Source organism: Neophocaena asiaeorientalis, unplaced genomic scaffold, assembly GCF_003031525.2.
Source record: "Neophocaena asiaeorientalis asiaeorientalis breed wild unplaced genomic scaffold, Neophocaena_asiaeorientalis_V1.1 scaffold55, whole genome shotgun sequence".
Classification (NCBI taxonomy): domain Eukaryota; kingdom Metazoa; phylum Chordata; class Mammalia; order Artiodactyla; family Phocoenidae; genus Neophocaena; species Neophocaena asiaeorientalis.
This window is the reverse complement of record NW_020175684.1, coordinates 492,416-514,908: the sequence shown is the minus strand read 5'-3', so window position 1 is coordinate 514,908 and position 22,493 is coordinate 492,416. Positions and strand designations below refer to the sequence as shown.

Here is a 22,493-nt window from a genome sequence, read left to right as displayed (position 1 = left end):
TGGCAGAAGGGAGAGAGAGCTCTCTAAGGTCTCTTTTAGAAGGGCACTAATCCTATTCATGAGGGCTCCACCCTCATGACCAAATCACTTCCCAAAGGCCTCACCTCTAAATACCATCACACTGGTGGTTAGGATTTCAACATATGAATTTGGGGAGAACATTCAATCTATTGCAGCTTTCTTTCAAAATAGCTAAAATTTTTAAAGTATTAAAAACTATCATTTTCCAGTTATTCTGGAAAAAAAAAACTGTGGTGGAACCCCTCATTTCCTACAGATTATAGATAAGTGAATCATTACTATACTTAACATGTAAAATTTATCAGAATAATGAAAAAAAAGCAGAATACAAAAATATATGCCAATGTGGTACTTAGACATCTTTATAGTGCTAGGGCAATTAAAATGTAAATATATTTCAATGCCATTAAAAACTCCATTCCAAAAGCAATTACTTAATGCCTGTCCCTTTCATCGGTGGTAAATTTCTCAAGAGTAGGCACTCTCTTGATCTCTACTGTATAACTAATACCTGGAAAAGTATCTCATATATAAAGAGCATTTAATAAGAAATTGTTAAATGAACAAATAAATAAATGAATGATTAAATGAATGAAAAAAAGTATTTTAAAAATTGAATTAGTTTTAACTTTTGTGGAAAAGTACACGTTTAGTAGAAATTCCAAAAACAAAAAAGTTGTATTCTTTTTCACTTACCATTAATGCTATCATCTCCCATCCACAAACCTCGCTGAATTAAAGAAAATCCTGAAAATTTTTAAATTCTGAAATTTAAAATTCTCTATCTAACTCAATTGGTACACTAATAGTTAACTCAGAAATATGTCAGGATTTCAATGTCTAGCTTGAGTATTCCATACCCAGACATCTTATATTTATACAATGAAATATAAAAATAAACCTCTGGTAAAATATTGTGAAACAGACTGTTTTCTAACTTCAGACATCAATCCCAAACTTTCCTTTTATCACCTTGAATTTAACAGCGGGAATGGTACACATTACTAAAGACTGGATTTGAACCACAGTGGAAAAAAAAAAAAAAAAATCAATAGCTTAGTAGTTAACTCCCAATCTCCTCCCAGCAATGCCAACAGTGAATTCATCTACAGACTGGAAATAGGTTTGGTTTGTTGTGCTTGCACAACAGGACAATGGATCAACAGACAGCTTACCCATAAAGTCAGCATTACTGAAACTATAAGTGGTAAATCCCTTTAATGCAAATATTTGTAGCCCAAACTTTCGAAAGGATGCTGGTCTAAGCTTAAGAGGACCCATAATTTTAAGAGAGACATTTTCTTCAGAGTTAAGGATTCCAATAGAGCAGTACTAAACTTTGTCTATAATCCTATAAAAATTAGACTTTTAGAAAATGGATCAACAACACTGAAATAAGCCTACCACACTGCTCAATTTGAGTGTAAAGCAAAAAGAATTCTAAAACAGTCAATTTTTGCTTTCTTGCTTGCTAAAAATGAGAAATAGGATAGGTATTTTACCTCAAATAGGTTATTTAAGCCAGCATTGAATCTAAGATTGAAAATTTAGTCTTCAGAGTTTATTAACCAATTTTAATTTTTAATACATGATTCATTCACTTAACACATTCATTCAAGAAATATCTATTGAGTACTGTGCCAGAGATTGCTTGTTGCCTATTCTAATATACACTGTTCCTATTTAGAAGCCCTGATTTTTAGCTGGGCACAGGGATGCTGGAATAAAGGTCTGATCCCAAGTCTCCCTTTCATCCAGGCTCTTACCACTGAAAGGGTAGGAGGTAACCAGAAATGTTTTGTAGCAGCTTCTCAGAAATATCCTTAAAAAGCAGCTGGTATATATTCTTTGCCCTGTCTTCTCATTTTCCTCCACCCTGCTGTTTAACATTTGTCTCTAACGAAAGGGGCTATCTCTTGCACAAAAAGATGAGCCCATGTCCTAGGGATGACAGAGTAGAAAACTAGGAGCAGTATGCGTTCCTGAGAACTTTGTGGGTCAGAGCCACCACACCTACCCTAGACTGCACATCCCCAGACTTTAATGTAAGAGAAAAAATAAAGCCCTATCTTTTAAAGTTACTTGTGTTCAGGGTTTTTATATTACTGCAGTGAAACCTAATCCTAACTGATACAAGCACAATCTGTAAGGTAAGTGTTGAAATACAAGATGACTAAAGCAGGGTTCCTTGCAAACAACCAGCTTAAATTCTAGCAATGAATATTGAAGTATAAAGAACACCAGAGTGAATTAACAATAGTTTTTGCCTGTTTGTTATATTTTCAAACCAACTCCCTTCTTCTGGTAACAACAACCACTTTTCTTTGGAGGAGTTCTTCTCCCATATTATGAGATCAAATTTTAATCCCTGCAGCCCCATTCCTGAGCCAACCTGTTTTCTGGGGAGGGGTGAGGTGGGAGATGCGGGAATGTAATCCAAGCCTGGCCAATTAAAGTACTGGTTTGGCCAAAATGTTCATTCGGCTTTTCCGTAACATCTTAATGCAAAAGCCAAATGAACTTTTTGGCCAGCCCAATACTAGCCACTATAATTGATTCAGAAATAAGCATATGAATTAAACTTGGCCATTTAGAATCCTGCTGTATTAACAACCATCACTACAGTATGTTGCATAACAAAACAACCCACAACTCAGTGCTTATAACAACAAGCATCTATCACAGGTTTGTAGGTCAGGTAGGCCTCCCTAGCTTTAGGCTGCTGATTGGATGCAGGTCTGCTCCACATCTTTCAATCTCCTTGCACTGGCAACTATCTGGGCGAAATTCTCTTAGTGATATATGACAGAGGCACAAGAAGCCAAGTTAAATCACACAAGCACATTTAAGGTCTCTGCTCACGTCATGTTCATTAATATTCCATCAGGGTGGGGAAATATATTCTGCCCACTATAGTGCGTTATGAGGTCACATGGCAGAGGGAGAGTATGAAGAAGTGGAAGTAATAATGCAATTGATTATGCACACATCTTGAGTTTCCGGGTCCTTTAGGGTCATGGTACTAGAAGGCTCTAAGCCTGGGGCTGCATGCATCAATCTTCCAGGCTAAATGGATGAAGCACATCTCCAACAGCAGAGAATGAATTAACACATAAAGAGAAGCAAAGACAGCAAAGGTAAGAGATGGATGAATAGATACACTAAGTATACTGAATCCTTTACTTTAAAATAGGAACATGCCAGAAAAAATACCAAGAATAGCAGTGGTATGAACAAGAGTTGTGGGGATTCAGAAAAGCGAGAAGATTAGAGAAATTTTTATAGCAGACATTCATTGGAATGAGGAGCGAGGGTCATTTGCACCAAAGCAGACATAAAAATGATATTCAGAAAAGAAAATTATGTAAACTCTCTAGCAGTCATTGTTGGTTTATATACCTAACTTCTTTTCCTTGCCTCTGTTATAGAGGTTGAAAAAACTAAATACTCACTTCCCTAGAATCCATTGTTGTCATATAATTTCTAGTGATTTGATATAAGCAGAAATCTGCTGGGGTCTCTCAGGAAAGCTTTTCCTTCCTCACAAAAATGAAAGAGGCAGCTTTCCCTCCCACTTCTCCCTACATCTTCCATTTCCATCCTCTTGCCTGGAAGACAATATGTTGCTTAACTGTAGGGCAGCCATTCTGCTCTTGAAAGGGAAAGCCAGAATAGATGCAGAGAGGGTAGTCCTGATATAATAAGCCAATGAACCACTGCCCGGAGATGGCTCCTCAGATCTTGTTCAGTGAAACAAATAAAACCTTACCTGATTCAGACACTGTTAATCAGGTTTCCTGTTACTTTCATCTGAATGGATTCCTAACTGATTTAAGCCTGAAGTCAAGGTAATGTCAGTTTTAGGTCAAGAACAAATTATATAACTAATGTTTGTATATATCCCCTTACAGTTTGTAACACATTTTTGCACACTTTACTCAGTTACTAAATTAGAAAGGATTGCAGTTAATTAAAAATAAAATCCTTGACTATCCAAGTAAATGTTAGGTTTTATCAAATGAGACAGTAAACTGGAAAGCCCATTGTAACTGTCTAAATGCTGAATAGATACATGTATTACTGTTAGGAGAAAGGCAAGATGCCATGACAAGTTTTTGAGAAGGGGAGTTCACCTGTGTTTATTTCATAATGGACTGTGGAAGATGAATTGAAAAAAAACTAGATTGGAAGCAAAGAGACCTGGGAAGAAGCTCTTATTTGATGAATGAAGGATCCACTGACAAAAATAACAAGGGATTCTAGCCAGGATGGAGTAAGGAGTACCAGAATAGCTCTTCAAAGTTAGAAAACAGGGCAAAATTTATGAAATATCTATTTTCAGACACTGAAACACACGCAGAGCAAACATGTCATCCCAGAAAGAAAGGAAACAAATGAGGTGAGCCCTACAATTGCCCTGGTTTTATGCCTGGAGGTACTTTCAAACCATGGTCCACATGAGGAGATCCAAGCAAAGCTGGGAGGAGGAGACAAAGATTGAGTCTGGGGAGTACAGGATGTCTGGAATTTGTAATCAGGAATGCTAGAAAGGAAGAGCTATACACAGAAAGAGTTTCAGAACACGCTTTAAGTCTTCACCTGAATACTAAGCTGTGCATGTACAGGGTGAAGCTCCAAGAGGCCGTGCAAAAATTAATTACCAGGGAAAAAAGAATTACTTAGGAACTACAATATGAACAACTACTGGAACTCATAGGGAAAGTAATAATTTGAGTTTTCTCCAAGTAGAGTATAGAAACTTTATTAAAAACCTGTGACATACAATAGACAGCCTAAGCCACTCCTTAAGAGAGAACTAGAAATTCTTATAGCAAAAGGATAGTCTAGAGTCTCACAAAAGTTTAATAGGCTACTAGAGTAACAGCCTCCCAAATAAAGCCCAACACTCTTTAAAAATCTAGACACTCAATGTATTAGATTTTTAATGCTGCCATAACAAATTAACACAAATTTAATGGCTTAAGACAATACCATTTACTATCTCACAGTTCTGTAGGTAAGAAGTCCAGGTACAATGGATTTCTAATCCTCCATTTAGAATTTCACAAAGCTAAAATCAAGATGTAGACCAGGTACTGGATTGAACTTCCAAATCCATTCAGTTTTTTGGCTGAATTTAGTTCTCCAAGTTTTATGACTGAAGTCCCCATTTCCTTGCTGGCTGTCAGCTGGGATCCAGTCTTTGCTCCTAGAGCAATGCTAACTCAAAATTTCTAATCACTTTGACTTCCTCTTCTGCTGCATCTCTTGACTTTAGTTGGAGAAAGTTCTTTGCTTTTAAGGGTTCATGTGATTAAACTGGGATCACCCCCCCGTAATCCAGGATAATCTCCCTCTTAAAGTCCACAACCTTAATTATATCTGCAAAATCTCTTTTGCTATGTTACATACATATTCACAGGATGCAGGGATTAGGATGTGAACATCTTTGGGGAGCTATTCTGCCTACTACACTCAACAATATCACTTTTACATTGTTCAGCAACCAATCAATGCATATCATATAAAAAGCAAGAAAATATGACGTACCCAGCAGCGGAAAAAATAGTCTGTTAATAGAAACAGGCAGCACATTAATATAAAGACATAGAGGGGTTAAAAATAAAAGGAGGAGAAAAGAAACACATGGAAACACTAATCATAAGAGAGCAGGAGTGGCTATATTGATATCGGATAAAGTAGATTTCAGGAGAAGAAATACTGCCAGAGATAAAAATATCACCAATGATAAAAGGGTCAAATCATCAAGAAAACAAAACAGTCCTAACTATGTAAAATGGCATAACCACATGGGAAAGCAGTTTGGCAATTTATTTTAAAATTAAAAGTAAGTGTACACTTACCATACATACGACTCGGCAATTCCACTCCTAGTTATTTACCTAAGAGAAAGAAAACATAAACACACAAAGAGACTTTTACATTAACACTCATAGCAGCTTTATAATAGTCTCCAAACTAGAAACAATTCAAGTATTCATCAATATGTGAATGGATAAACAAATTGTGGAATATTATTCAGCAATAAAAGGAACTACTATTACAAAACATCATTGTGAATCTCAAAAACATGCTGAATGAGAGCAATCACAAAATAATACATACCATTTATTCCCATGTACATAAAGTCCTAGAGCAGGTAAAACTTGTCTTTAGTGACATAAATTAGATCAGATGTTGGTGGGAGGCTTGACTGAGAAGGGGCATAGGGAATTCTGGGGTCGTGGAAATGTTCTGTATCTTAATTGGGGTGGTGGACTCAGCAACTGTACTTTTAAAACGGGAAAAAATTTTTTCTGTAAGTTAAACCCCAATGTGTAACCTTTTAAAAATAATTTAAAAATAAAAAACAAGGTGAAAGGTTTAAGGAGAGTTAAAAAGGCAAAATGCCACAGAAAGAGAGATAACCCTGAGAAATGAAAAGAACTTGTTCGATACAAGAAAATCGTTAAGCCGCAGCACACAGACAGGATCTTCATTGTGGCATGCATGTGGGATCTAGTTCCCTGACTAGAGATCGAACCCAGGCCCCTGCTTTAGGAGCAGAGTCTTACCCACTGGACCACCAGGGAAGTCCCTTGTTAGTGATTTTAGAAAGCACTTTCACTGAAAAGATGGGTAGAATCCAAGATGTAAGACACTTTAGTCATATTTACTTAGAATGTGTAATTCAAGTAGAAAACGCATAGATTTTTCTATTTCAATTAGTGTTTCTCAAACTTTCATCTGCATAGGAATCACCTGGGGGGTCTTGTTAAAATACAGGTTCTGATTCAGGAAGTCTTGGGTGAGACTCGATAGTCTACGTTTCTAACAAGATACCAGGCAGGTGAGGCCAATGTTGCTGGTTCATCTCCTACACTTCAAGTAGCAAAAACACAGACCACTTTTCTGGGGCACTGATGGTTTATATCAAGTGTCAATTTGGTCTAGAAGTTCCCAAGATCTATGGAATCCATTCCTACCACCGGTTACATGTAGACTGACAACCTAGTCCCCTTTCTCTTTGTTGGTGTAACCAGGACAGCTGCTTATGATGCTCTGGAAAATAGCAGCGATTTTACGTCAGCAGCCTTGGGTTCAAGTCCCAGCTCTGTTTCTAACCAATAGATAATCTGGGTTAGTCATTTTTAGGATGCAAAAGAAGAAAACTCTTTTGGTTTCTCTTCTTTGGCTGTTTTGAGGATTACAATAGAAAATGTAAGTGAAAGTGTTACATGAATTATAACCTTTAAAAAATGGCTTAAAATGTCAAGCAAAGTGGGCAAAAAGATATCAGCTTTTTAAAGAGGCAGGACCTAAAGTAAGAGGTGGGGCTCCGGGATTATCCTCGTGGGCGTGTAAGGAATGCGCCATATTACAGGGGAGGGGCGCCCCATTTCTAAGACAATCTGTAAAAAATAAGCTTCTGTATTTAAGATTATCTCTAAATTATGAAACTTGAAAACGAACTTTTCCCTCATTAAATACTTCAACTGGCACCTAACTCAAAGATCAAATGATACTATTTTGCTTCAGTCTACCGATTTCACACGAAGTTCCACCCACGCATCTCTGGCCCTCTCACCCATCCACTCGTCACTTTTCTGCCCCCGCCCCTGCGGCCCCCGTCCGGGGGCAGTAGTTTCCACTACCCTGAAGGGGGAGGTGGTAACGGACTCCTCTATCTACTTGCCTAGAGGAGGGGGCGTGCGAGGAGCTACCTTCCACAGAACGGTAAGAGACCCCGGCCAAGAGGCGCGGAATCAAGAGAAAATCCGAGTTGAGGCCGCGGCGTCGGTGCAGCAGGGGAGCGGCGGTGCCCGCGGCCGCCGAGAGAGCGCGCGGCTTCGCTATTAGCCGCGCCGTCCCCCATCCCCCCCAGAGCCTCCGAGGGATGGCACCGGCGGGAGGGGGCGGGGCCGGCGCACGGCAGCCTTCTCCGCTGCGGCCGCCTGCGCTGCGGCCGGAAACAATAGTGGAGGATCCTGGGCCGCGCGGATCGGCGGCGGCGCGCGAAGCCGGACGGTAAAGCCCCAGCTCCCCTGCCCCCGACTGCTTGCGCCCCGGTCCCCGCCCCCCGCCCCCTCGGTCCAGCCGCCTTCGCACTCTAAGCCCCGCGGCCCCTGGCGCTGCTCCGCGCGGGCTTCCCCGACGGACGGTCGGAGAGAATGACACGGGTTCGCGGCACCCTGAGGGGCAAGCGCGCGCCCCCAACGCCGGGGACCCGGCTCCCAGAGGCGCTGAGTCCAGATGGACCAGCTGCCGTGGCCCTCGAACGCCTTCTTCCTGGGTGGGAGGAAGCCCGGGGCGAGGGGACGTGGCGCTCCCGCCGGCCGGGCTCCGGGACCCCCAGCCTTGCTTGGCCACCCCGCCTCCGGCCGTGCCCGGGCCGCACAGCGGAGCCGCTGCCCGACCTTCCGTGAGGATGCTTTGTAAGCGGCCGGGCCCCCTCCCTAGTGTTCACTTTTCCATGTGCATTTTCCTGCCCCGGATCTCGAATAGGAAACCTCACTACGCCGAGCTAGCGAAACGCATCTGAGGTTCCCACAATGAAGTTAGCAAAGCAGTGTCCCGAACAGATCGTTCGTCCTACCTTTAACAGCGTTAAGTAGGTTGACCCCGGTAGCTGAATAGGTGTCGCTGCTAAGATCCTTCACCTACTCGGATGGGGGTGGGCTAGAATACCCGAAAACTGCTTTCCGTCAGACCCCCTCAACTAAATAAAACACAAGACCGAAAAAGGCGCTTAGGCGTAGTGTCACTTACGGCTAGGCTTTAAGTTTTACTAGCTTTGTGTCTTTGCACAATAAAAGTATAATATTGAAGTACAAGTATGGCAATGCTTGTTTGATGGGGCTGTTGCTTTAGATAACCTGAACAGCATCCTTCTGTCTTCCTAGAATTTCCTAATATTGCCGTTAATGGCAAGTTCTTGAAATTGTGTAACTTTCTTTTTCTGTTTCTTAACAGGGGCACTATGAACGAAGAGGAGCAGTTTGTAAGCATTGATTTGAATGATGACAACATCTGCAGCGTTTGTAAACTGGGAACAGACAAAGAAACACTCTCCTTCTGCCACGTTTGTTTTGAGCTAAATATTGATGGTAAGGACACAGTGTAATTAATTTTATGGCGTGAACTTTACAGAACTATTTTATGCTGAACTAGTTAACAAGGTAAAACTAAAATTTCTTGAATGATTGTAAATTGTGTCAAGTATGAAGTGGAGATCTGTTAAAGATAAGGGTTTCTGGAAATGAAACAAGGTAGCACAGCTATGAATTTAAGAGAAACTTTTTTTTTTTTAACTCCCACAGCATTAATCCCATTTTTACTAATATAAAAATGAGGAATGAGTATTGACTAGTAAACTTTGCTGGTTTGAGAGCTTAAGTTGTCAGATTTTAACACACGTGTGTGTGTGTTTTGTTTTGTTTTAATATTAAGAAAAAACATAACCAAACATTTACATTGATAGGCGAATGTAATTTTATTCTTTTGGCCTACCGTGCTAGTACCTAATTGAGGTGAGCTATAACTTTTTTCCCCAGTGCTATCTTATTATCTGCAACACATTTTAAAATTTTTAGATAACCTCTTTTCAGTGATCACACACACCTTTAAACTAAAAAGGCTTTTAAAATTTCTCAGTAGTATCTCTAAGAGTATACGAAAAAGAGTTCTCCAAATACTTAAAAAAAAAATCTCTATTAAAGTATTTGGGTTGGTGCACAATTAATGTGTCTGTGGGTATCAGTAGTTTGTCCCTGAGAAACATGTGGGATATGTTTTCTTAATCTTGATGTTACCATGATAAATTCTGATTTTTTTTTTTAATATTTGAGTCACACTAAAAAAGAATCTTAATATTCTAGCAATAAAAAAAGTTGGCCTGCCATTTGAATTTTGAATTGTAACATTTCAGTAGAGAGATTTTGTTAGATCTTTAGATTAATTTGTATTATCTCTACTTGTTCTATTTATTAAATAGGAAATATCAAATGTTCTTGCCATTAAAAAAATAGGATTATGTACCTTGAGATTCCTATTGAGACTTGTTTTTCAGAAATTGTTGTAGGCGCCAAATTAATATATATAGATACTCTGCAGTAAAAGTCAAAATTATAACCATAAGTAGGCTACTAAAAACATGTAGAGTTAATTATATGACATTCATTTTCCGTTTAAGATCATATTGGTTTTGACAGTTTTGCCATTGTACTCAGAACTGTAGTTGCTAAACATGATAATCGATGGAAGATCATAGATTTCCTGTGGGTTGCATAGAACGCATAAAACTTTGGCTTTAGTAAATGTAGCATTATAACTAATTTCAAAGGGATGACTTAAAAAACATGATTCTTCTGTAGCATTTAAATTACCATGTCCTTAATCATGCTAGAGTGAAAGATATTAATGTATGTTCTTTAGAAATAGAGTTGGCCTTATACATTCTTTTACATTGTAGATTTTAGTTTTAGATGGGCAAAGGCATTAGAAATGACTCAGCCAAACCTGTATTTACATTGAGGAAAACTGGCAACCAGGTAGTTGGACTGTTCAAGGTTGCTCTAGCAGTGATGGCAAGCTGTTGTTATGTGCCAGGCATTGTACTAAGCACCTTACATGGATTATCTGTTTCAGCTCAAAATAGCTCTGGGATGGCTACTATTATCCATTTTAAAGTTGATGGAGTCTAACCTTCAAGACCTAAAAAATGCACTTTGAAGTTGCCCAGCAGTGAATGACAGTGCTGGGCTTTGAAGCCTGCCAATCTAGTTCTAGTATATGTGATTTTAATTCCATTGATCTACTGTCAGTAGTTATTTTAGTTGATGGGGCTAATATTAGAAACCTGTTTTCCTGAGTCCTAATTGCGCTCCTTGATATTCGGTCAGCCAACTTTTCCTTATCAGTGCTTCCTGCTAAATCATTAGTGCTGTTCATGCTGTGATAGGATTTATCTACAGAAATGTAAACTTTCATATTTGCTTTTCTAGCCTGTTTTTAATGCCTTTTAATTGGTTCTTCATCATTGTATAGAGAATATACAAGTATTCCTCAGGTACCATCTTATAAATATTTCATCTCTGATAATATTTATCTCAATATATAAGCTTGTCATAAGCCCTATGTGTTGAAATAAGAGTTGTCTTTAACTTAGACGAAAATTATTCTCAATTTGTATTAGAACTCTATATTCTATGTACACTCAAGGTTTTATATTTTTAAATGCCAATTAAATCTTCATAAGAAAAATTATTTTAGAATTTTCTTCTCAGTTTATCTGAAGTCAATTCCTAGATCTCACAGATACAATACATTTTATATTTACTACAGTGATGAGCTTGTGCATATAACCATTTTAATATCATGAGATTTTTTTCTAAGTATTAGGAATTTTAAGGAAAAAAGAGGGAAATGAGAACCCTGAATTCCTCAAAATTTCTATTTTTATATCAGTATTCAGGGTTTTTTTTTTTTTTTTTTTTTTAATTTTTTTGCGGTACGCGGGCCTCTCACTCTTGTGGCCTCTCCTGTTGCGGAGCACAGGCTCCGGACGCGCAGGCTTAGCGTCCATGGCTCATGGGCCTAGCCGCTCCGCAGTATGTGGGATCTTCCCGGACTGGGGCACGAACCTGTGTACCCTGAATCGGCAGGCGGACTCTCAACCACTGCACCACCAGGGAAGCCCAGTATACAGGTTTTTTAAAAATCAATGGTAAAAAGTGATAATAAAGTAATCACATACCTGAAAAATAACAAAGTCTATTCTTTGTCTATGCCAGTAAACCTTTTTAAATGTTTTTGAAGTTTTCTTTCCCCTACCAAATTCTCAGCACAGTGCCAATCAATAAATAGATAAGAGGGACTTTAAAAAAATATGACATTTAACTTTACTATTTTTGGTATAACTTTTTTGTAGTATGGCAATGTTGCTGTTACTTGGTTTCTTAGCTTTCTAATTGCTGAGTTTGCTCTAAAGCCTTCTATTCTTTTTTCAGCTAAGAGGCTAGATAAAAATTTTCTTGGAATTTTTAGGGTAGTTTTGAGTCCACAGGTTTGTAGTAAACAAAAATATTTTACACCTTTTGGATTGTTACTTATGTCAAATCAAAACTGTGCTAATCAAGTGTTGCTTATGTCAAATCAAAACTAGTCTAATCAAATTTTTTAAAATGTGCTCATGCATGTATTTATAAAATTAAGATGAAAGAAAGAAATAACAAAAGACAGTCTAACCTTGTAGGAGAGATTTCATATTCTGAGCTTGGCTCTAAGTTGCCTTTTTTTCTGTGACTTTACAGTACTTAAAAGTAAACGAGTACCTACATTTCATATACTTTCAACCCATAGGTGATATACTTCAAGGACCAAATAAATGCACTTTAAGGAGATTGATGGGGTGGGGCACTTATAATTCACCATTAGAATTACTTGTCCACTTCTAGGATTAGGAGATAGATGCTTAAACTTCTTAATACTGATGGCCTGTCCTTGACACTAAGACGCTATATGCATGTATGATCAAATACATTAATATGCCTCATGGTTCATGGTGCTAAAATCTCTAAAGTTATTTACCGACTACTGTTACCTAGGCTATTAAGTCTGGGAGGAAGGTAGCCCAGAGTGGTCAGGAGCCAGTAATGAAACTCAACTGTGATATAAGAAAGTCAGAAATGAAACTACAGCTGGGGGATGGGAGAGAGATCCAGGGCTCCAATCTATTACTTCATACTGTCAGTTCTCATTTTGTACCAAAATACTGTGCAAATAATTAGTATTTGTACCTTCCTCTAATAATTGACTTCCTTTCTATTCTATAGAGAGAAACTTTTTTTTTTTTTTTTTTTCCTGTACACGGGCCTCTCACTGTTGTGGCCTCTCCCGTTGCGGAGCACAGGCTCCGGACGCGCAGGCTCAGCGGCCATGGCTCACGGGCCCAACCGCTCCACGGCATGTGGGATCCTCCCAGACTGGGGCACGAACCTGTGTCCCCTGCATCGGCAGGCGGACTCTCAACCACTGCACCACCAGGGAAGCCCGAGAGAAACTTTTTTATAAGACAAGATCAATTCCTCTTATGCCAAAGTTTTCAGTGTGAGTTGATCTTGCTAGTTGATTAGTAAGCATTTTTAATGCCTACTAGTCCATCTTGGACTGTAAAATCCATCTCAGACTTCATTCTCCTCTAATTTGTTGAACTGCCCAGGAACTGTTCTAGAAACAGACCCTAATGCAGATCCTTAGTAATCTTTCCAGCAAGAGAAGTCTATAGGTGTTTTCACTTGGTTAAGGCACTGGTGAACCCAATGCTCACTTTTAATCTCATTCTTCCTTGATTCTCTGTGTCTTTGACCAAAACATGGTTCACATGGTCAGTAGTCAGGAAGCAGTTTGAATCTCAATATTAAATCTTGACTTAGCTTGGAAGTCAAGATTGATTATTAACTACTTAAAGCCTGTCAACAGCTCTTCCTTTGACTTGCTTCTGGCACATCAGCATCTTTCCACTTAAGTAAAAGCCCACCACTTTACTTGTGATAAGGAGACTGTATATTGCTAATTCAATCTGGCATTAACCTCTTTCTCTTGTTTCCCGTAATGACAAACATCATGCCTTGCTATTAACTAAAAGAGCACTTTTAAATATAAAGCCTAATATGCCTTTTGAACTTTAGCTTGGCTATCTTTGATATACTTAGAAATACAGATGAAAGGTTTATTTTTTCTTTAACTGCCTTTTAATTCTACTTTAAATAAATTTGAACACTTTTTAAATGGCTCTGATAGTAAAATCTCATTATTTGGACAGGAGTAGGGAGGGTAGAAGTGAAATGTAGGTTTAATTGATGATAACTTTAAATTATAGAATATTTTTTAAAAATAAAACTAGGCTAACAACATCTGGTAAAGACTTGTGACTTAACTAACAACCCATATCTTAGGAGCCAGGTTCCAGATTCTTATCCCAGTCCTAGTAATGGTGGCCTCTTTTTAGTTACCCCCAATTTTTTCTCCTTTTAACTTTAAGCTGTCTAATTTTAAAGTCTAGGATGAATTTAAAATTGAGATCGTACATGAATTTCAGTTGGAATGGTATATTCCATTAGGAGTTAGGTCTGGCTCTATGTAATAGAAAATCCAAATAATAATGATGAAATAAAATGGAAGGGATATTTATATGTCTCATATTAAAAGAAGTTGAGTCTGGAGTTGGTATGGTAGCTCCATGATCAGAAAGACTCAAGCTGCTTCTGTTTTTCTAATCCACTTTCCTTAACACATATTTGCCATCGTCAGTCATCTCATGAGCCAGGGTGGATGCTAGAACTCCAGCCATTGCTTCCTTATTCTCAGACAGAAAAGAAAGGACATCTGACAAAAGATACATGTTAGCATTCTCTCCTGTATCTAAAAAGGAGCTTTTCCTAAAGTCCCACCTAACAATTTCTTATACATTCCACTCCCCTTTCAAGAGAAGCTGCTCCAAATAAAATCAGTGTTTTCCAAAGAAAGGGACAAAGGACATTGAGTATGCACCTAGCAAAATCGGCCATAGAGAGGCCTTTCTAGTAATTAAAGGTTACCACATTGAAGACAAACTATTTGAGCTATAACTAAGACCAACAAGTAATGCTCTGGTGATTCTTCTAACCCAGGAGTTTGAACTGGAAGGGATTTTTAGAGAATGAGGCATTGTATTCTGAGGATGGGCATGCAGCCAGATCTCATGTGAACTTGTTGCCAAAAAGCTTATAAGAATTTTCAAGTTTCTGACCCATCTCGGTACATAAGATGTGATGATTAACGCTACTGCTCATTATAGGTAAGTTAGATGTTATAAACTTAGGAAAACTACTTCCCGCTTTCTCTCAGCCTCTGTTCATGACAGACTAACGTGGTAATTCCACCTTCCTCATACCTTTACAGGAAAGATTGCTTTTCTACAGCTGGATACATCTGCTACTGCTCCACTTCTGCTGTAGTGATTGAGCATGTGGGCCTTGGGCTCAGACCTGGCCTTGAATCTTGACCCTGCCACTTACTAGTTGGGTTTTCTTGGTGAGATACCTAAGCTTATTGTGTCATACTGGTTCTCAAATGTTACCAGTAAGAGCAGTTTTATATTTTTATTTCTTAATCTTGAAATTATTGTGCCAGAATCTAATTCAAAAGGCTGAACTCCAGTTGTTGCCATTTGTTCCAAGAATACTTGGCAGTATAAGCAGTGGCACTCAGATTTATTTGTTTGCTCTTGATACAGTGAAGCTGCAGAACAATTGTAGCGTGGTGATTAGGAGCACAGGTTCCTAATTCTGTGCCACTGAGGTCCAAAAACTCCTGGTGGGGGCACTCACTCCAGAGCCTGACTCTCTGGATTTGAATCCACATTTAGTAGCTGTGAGACCATAGGCAAGTTACTTCTGGCTTTGTTTTTTTTGGGGGGTAGGGGTGGGCACGCCACTCAGCACGCGGGATCTTAGTTCCCTGACTAGGAATCGACCTGTGCCCCCTTCAGTGGAAACGCGGAGCCCTAACCACTGGACCTCCAGGGAATTCTCACTGTGTGTGTGACTATTCTGTCAGTTCAGCTACAGGTATATGCCCATGTACGTTTTAAATAGGAAATGATTAATATTTATTTGCTCCTATTTAGTGATACAGTATATGGCTAAAATGCTTGTAGAAGTGACTAGGGTGGTTGTACACCCTTACTTTACCAACTGATTTTTAAGCATAATGGAGCGTTTATTGCAGCTAATGTTTATAGAGGTCTCTCATCAGGACTAAGAGATAAATAGTAGTATCCTCAATTATATGTGGCAAAATGAAGGTTCTGAGGTCAAATAAAGTTACCCTGAAGTCATATAGATAGTAATTGACACAGAAGGGATTCAGATCAGGTCTCTGGTGTCAGAGTAGTTGTAACCATTGTGAGAAATGGATATTGACCTTTGCCATATTTTAAGTTTTAAATTGCAGACCAGCCCTGCTATGTTGATGGCATTCACTTATTGGTTTTCCTAATGCCTCTGATTAGTCCTGATAATCTTTGTAGTGTATTTTTTGTTGTTGTTGTTTTTTATGTTGGCATGCTCTGTCCTAGACCTTCCATCGTCACTCTGGGCTTTCATGGCCTTTTATGCGCTGACATGTAGCAGATCTCCTCCTACCTCTTTCTCCCCACCCCCAAGCTACACATCTATATATGCAACTAGTTTGTAGACATCTTCACTTGTATAGCCCATAAGTACTTCCAACTACATGTCTAAAGTTAAACTATTATTCCTGTACCACGTGTATCTCCTTTCAAAATGAATGAGTAAATAAATAAGTGAATTCCCCTCCACCCCTGCGATCAGAAGTGTTGGGGTTGGAAGCGCACTGTGGAGAAGGTACGGACTTACATGCCTGGCGAAAATGCGTGCAAGGCAGCGCCGCAAGAAAGAACCTGCCTGCCCTGGCGCTTGGAAAGGCACTTCTCAAAGTGGTCTTCCCTGCCCTAGCACTTCTTCCTCTGCCCCTGCCACCGCTGTCAGCCCCAACCTGCTTGTCCTCATAGCGCCCTTTCCTTCATGGCACTTGCTATAATTTGTTGTTGTAACTATTTGCTTATGTGTTTGTTTAATGCGCCACCCCTCCCCCATTTCTAATTGCGTAAAGACATGGATTAGAGTCTTTTATTTACTAGTATATAATCAACAGTAGTACAAGGACTGGCAAGAAGTTATGAATGAGTATGTGATTGATCAGTGAATCAGTCTAAAGGAGACTTGAGAGAACTGTCTTTTTTTATATTTTTCCCTTAAACTGGCCCACAGTGAAACTCTTCTGCTATTTTTCTGCCCTTTCACAGAATTGCCTGAGACCTTTCTGGAGTCTCTGAAAAGTTTTACAAATTTTACTAATAGAAGAACTTTGTATCATATTCAAAAGAAAAATGTAGCAAATAATACTAAGAGTGATATATGGTTATCTTTTTCAATCAGGAAGGTAGAAAACAGACATAGTATTTTTCTCCAAACACAGAGCAAGAAGTCTTAAACAGAGCTGTGTTTAGAGTGGGAGTTTCTACATTCATTTACACACTACAACTCTTGTTATTCAGAACACCTCAGCATAGTGATGTTTGCTCATAATGATGACCCCCAAGGTATTTGATGATCCAGAGTACTTTTTAAATTAGTAATAATAAAAGTATGTTCTTTAAATCAGTGATTTTAAGTTGAAAACAAAGAAACAATATACAACCCAGAATATCTTATTAATAGAAACATCATAATGATAAAGGATTTGTTAAAATAGATAAAAATGACATTCTGATTCAAATTCATAATTCATTCCTTCCAGTGTGTTGACAAAGATGAAAAGAAATGTTTTATGAGTTATACGGAAACAAATTAAATCTAGATTGAAAATCTTTTAATACTTAGGTCAAAAATATTAATATCTATTCTCAGAAAAGGGATGTACTTTTCATGGTTGAAATAATTTGAATAACTGTTACTAGAGAGTTTATAAAGAGAAATTAGCTGCCCAGAAATAAAGAGTAATTTTTCTGTTGCATGCAAAATAATGCCTGTGAAGAAAGAAGACAAAGATAAGTTTCTGTCTCTACTCTAGAAGAAGTGAAATAATCACTCTCTAGTTGGGAGAAGCTAGTCCAACTGTCAGATACTTAAGGGATTTACACTTTTAGGTAAGTGACTTACCTAAATAATAGTATTGTTTGTCAGGTATTCTGTGTTACATGCATCATTTCGTTCTTAATACAACTATATGAGCTAGGTGCTAGCTTATCCCAATTTGATGAATGAGGGAAATGAGTAAAGAGTCTGGGAAACTAGTCCAAAATCACACAGCTTGGAAGTCCAAACCTAAGGTATCTGATGCCAAAAAGTCCAAGTGCCTAAATCATTTCTCCTTCCAAAAAAAATTACATGAACTCTTAAGAATCTAGGAGATATTAAGTAACTTTCAGGCAAAGTTACAGATGAATTACACAAATGTGAATGTTCAAGCAAGGAACAAAATTTGGGTCCCAAGAAATGCTTGCTTTTTAAAAGTTACTTCTACCTATGATATTATTTGATTAATACACATTTGGTGGAATATCCAAAAATAGACATTTCTCATGACCTAAGAGAGTGGGATGATGGAATCTCCATATAGATTATAATCTAAATAGTCTGTTAAGAAAATGTGGTATTTTAGAACTCTTGGATTAGATTGATGATTATCAGAGAGGAGGAAAGAACTAGGAAGAAGAGACGCACACATGACAGTCTTGCTAGTCCCTGCCTAGAAGGGACAAGGAAGTTGAGCTGCACACTGACATTTGCTACAGAATCATACAGGTGGCAGCTGGTTATGAGGCAATTCTTCTAACACTGCTCTCTGTCCTTCTAACCATTCAAGTAATAGAGGCTAACATACTTATCCTGATTAGTCTTCCTCTGAAGAGGGAATAGGGTTCTAAGTAAGTGGAGGCAGACGGTGCAAACAACAGTGAAAAGATTAACACCAGTCCTGGAATTGCACGCTGTCTCCCTTTTTTTGCTCATCTGCCCCGGTAGTCGCCTGGAACACTTTTCCAGAAAGAGAGAGAAGAAACAGGTGGTAAGACAACATAACTTTATAAGGCACTGTAGATGTTCAAAGGTGCTTTTACAGCATCTTAATTTAATCTCCACATTATAAAGGATATTAACATTCTGAATTTCAGATAAGGTGTTACGTGCAAAATGTATAAATGATTGAAATCAAAGTGTCTAAGTAACATTGCAGAATTATCAAAATGTTATCAACTATAGTTCTAGTTAGAGTGGATTTAAATTATTCTAATCCAGTTTGGCACACATTAGGGTTTAGATAAGGGGAATAAACCCATTAAACACTGAGCCTTGGATTTATAGTTTGTAATAAAGGGGGACAGTGTCTGTTTATTTACAAAAAAATTTAAACTAGTGTATCTATTTCTGTTAGCTTTTTGGCATTACTGTCGCAACTGTAAAACAGTAAGGCAAAATAATGGTTTGCGTGTACCCATCAAAATCTGAATCTCAGAGTTAAAGCTATGTTCATAGCAATTTTTATACACATTGATTAAGTAAATATTAATTGAGCAACTGCTGTGTGCCAGAAATTGTTCTGGTAGCTAAGGATAAGGCAGTTAACAAAACAAACATAAACTTGTGAAGCTTACAAGAGAGGACGGAAAAGACATTAGAATAAGTTATATGGTACATTGGAAGGCGATATAGGATTATTTGCCTTTTATTAAGAATAAATTCAATCGCTGATACATTTTTCCATGTATTACCTTATTTAAAATTCAGTTAGTGTTTTTTTCCTATATAATGTGGAGATTAAAATTAATAGACAGTAAAAACGCCTTCCAGCCTCTAAAGTGTTATACAGGTATACTTAAATGACATCTTTAATATCTAAAACTCATGATAACTGGTGGAATAATATCTACAATGAATTTAGTGAATGATAATTCCTAGTCTTTTTTTTTAAATTTTTATTTATTTATTTTTGGCTGCGTTGGGTCTTCGTTGCTGTGTGCAAGTTTTCTCTAGTTGTGGCTTGCGGGCTCTAGAGCGCAGGCTCAGTAGCCGTGGCTCATGGGCTCAGTCGCTCCACGGCATGTGGGATCCTCCCGGACCAGGGCCTGAACCCACGTCCCCTGAGTTGGCAGGCAGATTCTTAACCACTGCACCACCAGGGAAGCCCCCTAGTCTGTTTTGAAAACAGTTCACATGTTGAAGTTTGGTGTTGTTGGAGGGGAATTGTTTCAAAATTAACATGAAGTCCTCTTTTATTCATACTTCTATATTTTTATCTTCAAATATTAAAGAGGATCTTTAGTATCTTTAAGTGTTGGGAAAGATTTTAAAGGTTTTGTATTCTTACTACTTCCTCACTAACACTGTTCGCAGTATTTGCCCTGAGCACATTTGTTATTTAGTATTAAAGTATCTTTTATAATCTTAACCAAATCTCACCAGAATAATTTCAATATATCAACAATCAAGTTTCAATTCAATGTCAATCAACATTTTGGCTATATTTCTACTACAAAGTAGAATAAATACAATATAATAAAATATAATTCCTATATAGTAAATCAGACAGTTCTCCATAAAACTCAGCCTTAGATTACCAGTGTATTTACTAACCAAATGAAATAGCAGTCGTAAGTATCTGCAGAAAGAAAATATCACAATTCTCGGTAGAGACTAATTACAGAACAATTTAATTTCATGCTTCTTACATTCTGTCTCTCTTTTCTACCACCCACTCTTCATTCATTTATTTATCCTCTCCTTCATTTGTTTTATCGTATATTGACACATCATCCTGCCTACCTACAGTTATCTTCTCCGTCGTAACCTGGCAGATTGACCAAAAAGATGATTAGAATGGCAGAAATGCTCATGTCGCCCATGTTTAAAAAAAAGAAAAAATCAAGGGAAAAAGCTTTCCTCTCTTTCCCTTAAGCCATAGTTCTTGAAAGAGCAGTGTTCATTCATTGTCTCCCTCTGTCTCTCCTCCCAACTTAATCTTCCGTGCCCCTGTAACTGGCATACTTCCTATGCTTTCATCAGTGACTTCCTAGTTATCAACACAATAAATAGGTTCATGTTCCTGCCGTTTTCAAAATCTGACATTTAACATTTCCCTCTTTTTTGAAACAGCTCCCTGGGTTCTGTGATAAAATATCTCGGGCCTCTTATTTCTGCCCTTTTTTCTTCCTAGGGTCACTGCTTATTACAGGTCCCTGAAATACTAGTGTTTCATTGAATTCTGTCCTTGTCTTTCTTTTTTTCTCATATCACACTCATCTATTTCTTTCACTGCATTGGCTTCAGCTGTACCTCTGTAAGCTAATGGAACTCCACAAACATATCACAGGCCAAATCTGTCTTTTAAGTACCAGACTTATCAATATATATCCAACCACCTGCTGGACCTCTCCATTTAGATATTCTACAGCCGTCTTCAATTTACGTTTCTCAAACTAAATTTCTCTCCTTATTTCCATATACACATGCATTTTTATTTCCTTCATCTTCAGTTCACATGGAATTCCAGGCCCTATACCCCAGAAATTTTGTTTCAGTAGGTCTGCAGTTGAGATATTTTGTTTCAGTAGGTCTACAGTTGAGTCTAGGAATTTGCATTTTAATAAGAATCCCAGCTGACTCTTATGCAGGTGGTTTCAGGACCAAACTTTGAAAAACTGCCCTTAGCAAATGAATGGTTCCAGTTTCTTCAGGACTGTCCACATAAAGTTGTGTAGATACAGTGAGGAATTATGGCTGAAATCTTACCTAAGCTCTGCTTTTCAAGCCATGCACCCTGGCAGGGATGGCTTTTCAGTTCTCAAAGGCAAATTGGCCTGTGGCCTTGCAGTATGCAGTCTGTCCCCGAGTCCTGTTGATTCTCCCCAAAAGTTCCTGACTTTTCATTCCCACTGCTATACCTTTGACCAGGCCTTTATTCCTTCTTACCAATACTACTTCAAGACCCACTTAATCAGTTTCATAGACTTTATCCCCCTTTCCCCATCGCTACCGCACACCCCTAGTTCTCTCTCAGTATCACCAGAAAGGTCTTTAAAATGCAAATCTGAGCATGCTGTTCATTTTCTTAGAACTCTTTGATTCCTTACTATTTTCATCTGGTTAGGCTGTTAACTCCCTAACATGACACGTAGGACATTTCATGACCAGGTATCTGCTTAACTGGCTACCTTGATCTTTCATTACCCTTCCAAAGGCACTCTACAAGCCAGTCATTTGTGCACGCTCTCTCTCCCTTCCTCTCTTTTCCTCCATTTCATTCTCACTTCCACACTTTTGTTTATCTAGTTCCCTCTGTTTTGAACCATTGACTTCTTCCTCCAAGTATGCAACTGCTTAACTTTTGGAGTACATGTATTAAATAGAGGTGATGTTGCCTGTGTTCACAGTGCTGCTGCGAGGATCACAGAAAGATGATGAATATAGGAGCTCTTTGGTAAATATAGTATGTGATGCAAATGTTCGTGTTGATTTAAATTGAAATATAGAAGGGTTTTGTTTTCATCTCATCTGAAAAGATGAAATTCTACTGGAAAGATTACTATGATTTGTTTGTATATTGAACAATTCCTCCGTTGCCAAAATAATTCATTGTTTTATGTACATTGAGGAGGTTTGACTTTATCCTGAGTTTACCTTCTTATGATTTGGCTTTCAGTAGATTTTTCTGCTCTAGCTGCCGTAATTTCCTTCATGTAGGAGCTGCCCAGCCAATCCTTTCCCCACAGTTTCTTTCAACAGTATGAATTCTGTTCATGTATCAGTGTCTTTTTCCCTCATTCCCTTTGAAGTCTTCCGGGTCTCCAACAAGGATTGCCAGATAAAACTATACTGTCGTTATAATCTTACTTTGGGGGAGAGGGACTTCTT

At 38.4% G+C, this 22,493-nt stretch overlaps 1 protein-coding gene across 2 annotated transcripts in view; it reads left to right on the top strand.

Annotated features, from left to right (window-relative positions):
* Window positions 1-7,674: 7,674 nt before the first annotated feature.
* CUNH21orf91 (chromosome unknown C21orf91 homolog) overlaps window positions 7,675-22,493 on the top strand; it is a 29,229-nt gene continuing 14,410 nt past the window's right edge. Inside the window, exons 1-2 of one of the 2 annotated variants that reach the window (XM_024732033.1) lie at window positions 7,675-7,758; window positions 8,995-9,128. In XM_024732033.1, the coding sequence (XP_024587801.1) occupies window positions 9,002-9,128 (127 nt within the window). In that variant the 5' untranslated portion in view covers window positions 7,675-7,758; window positions 8,995-9,001. Of the gene's footprint in view, window positions 7,759-7,964; window positions 8,050-8,994; window positions 9,129-22,493 lie in introns of those variants that run through there. The other variant, XM_024732032.1, reaches the window with a different exon arrangement.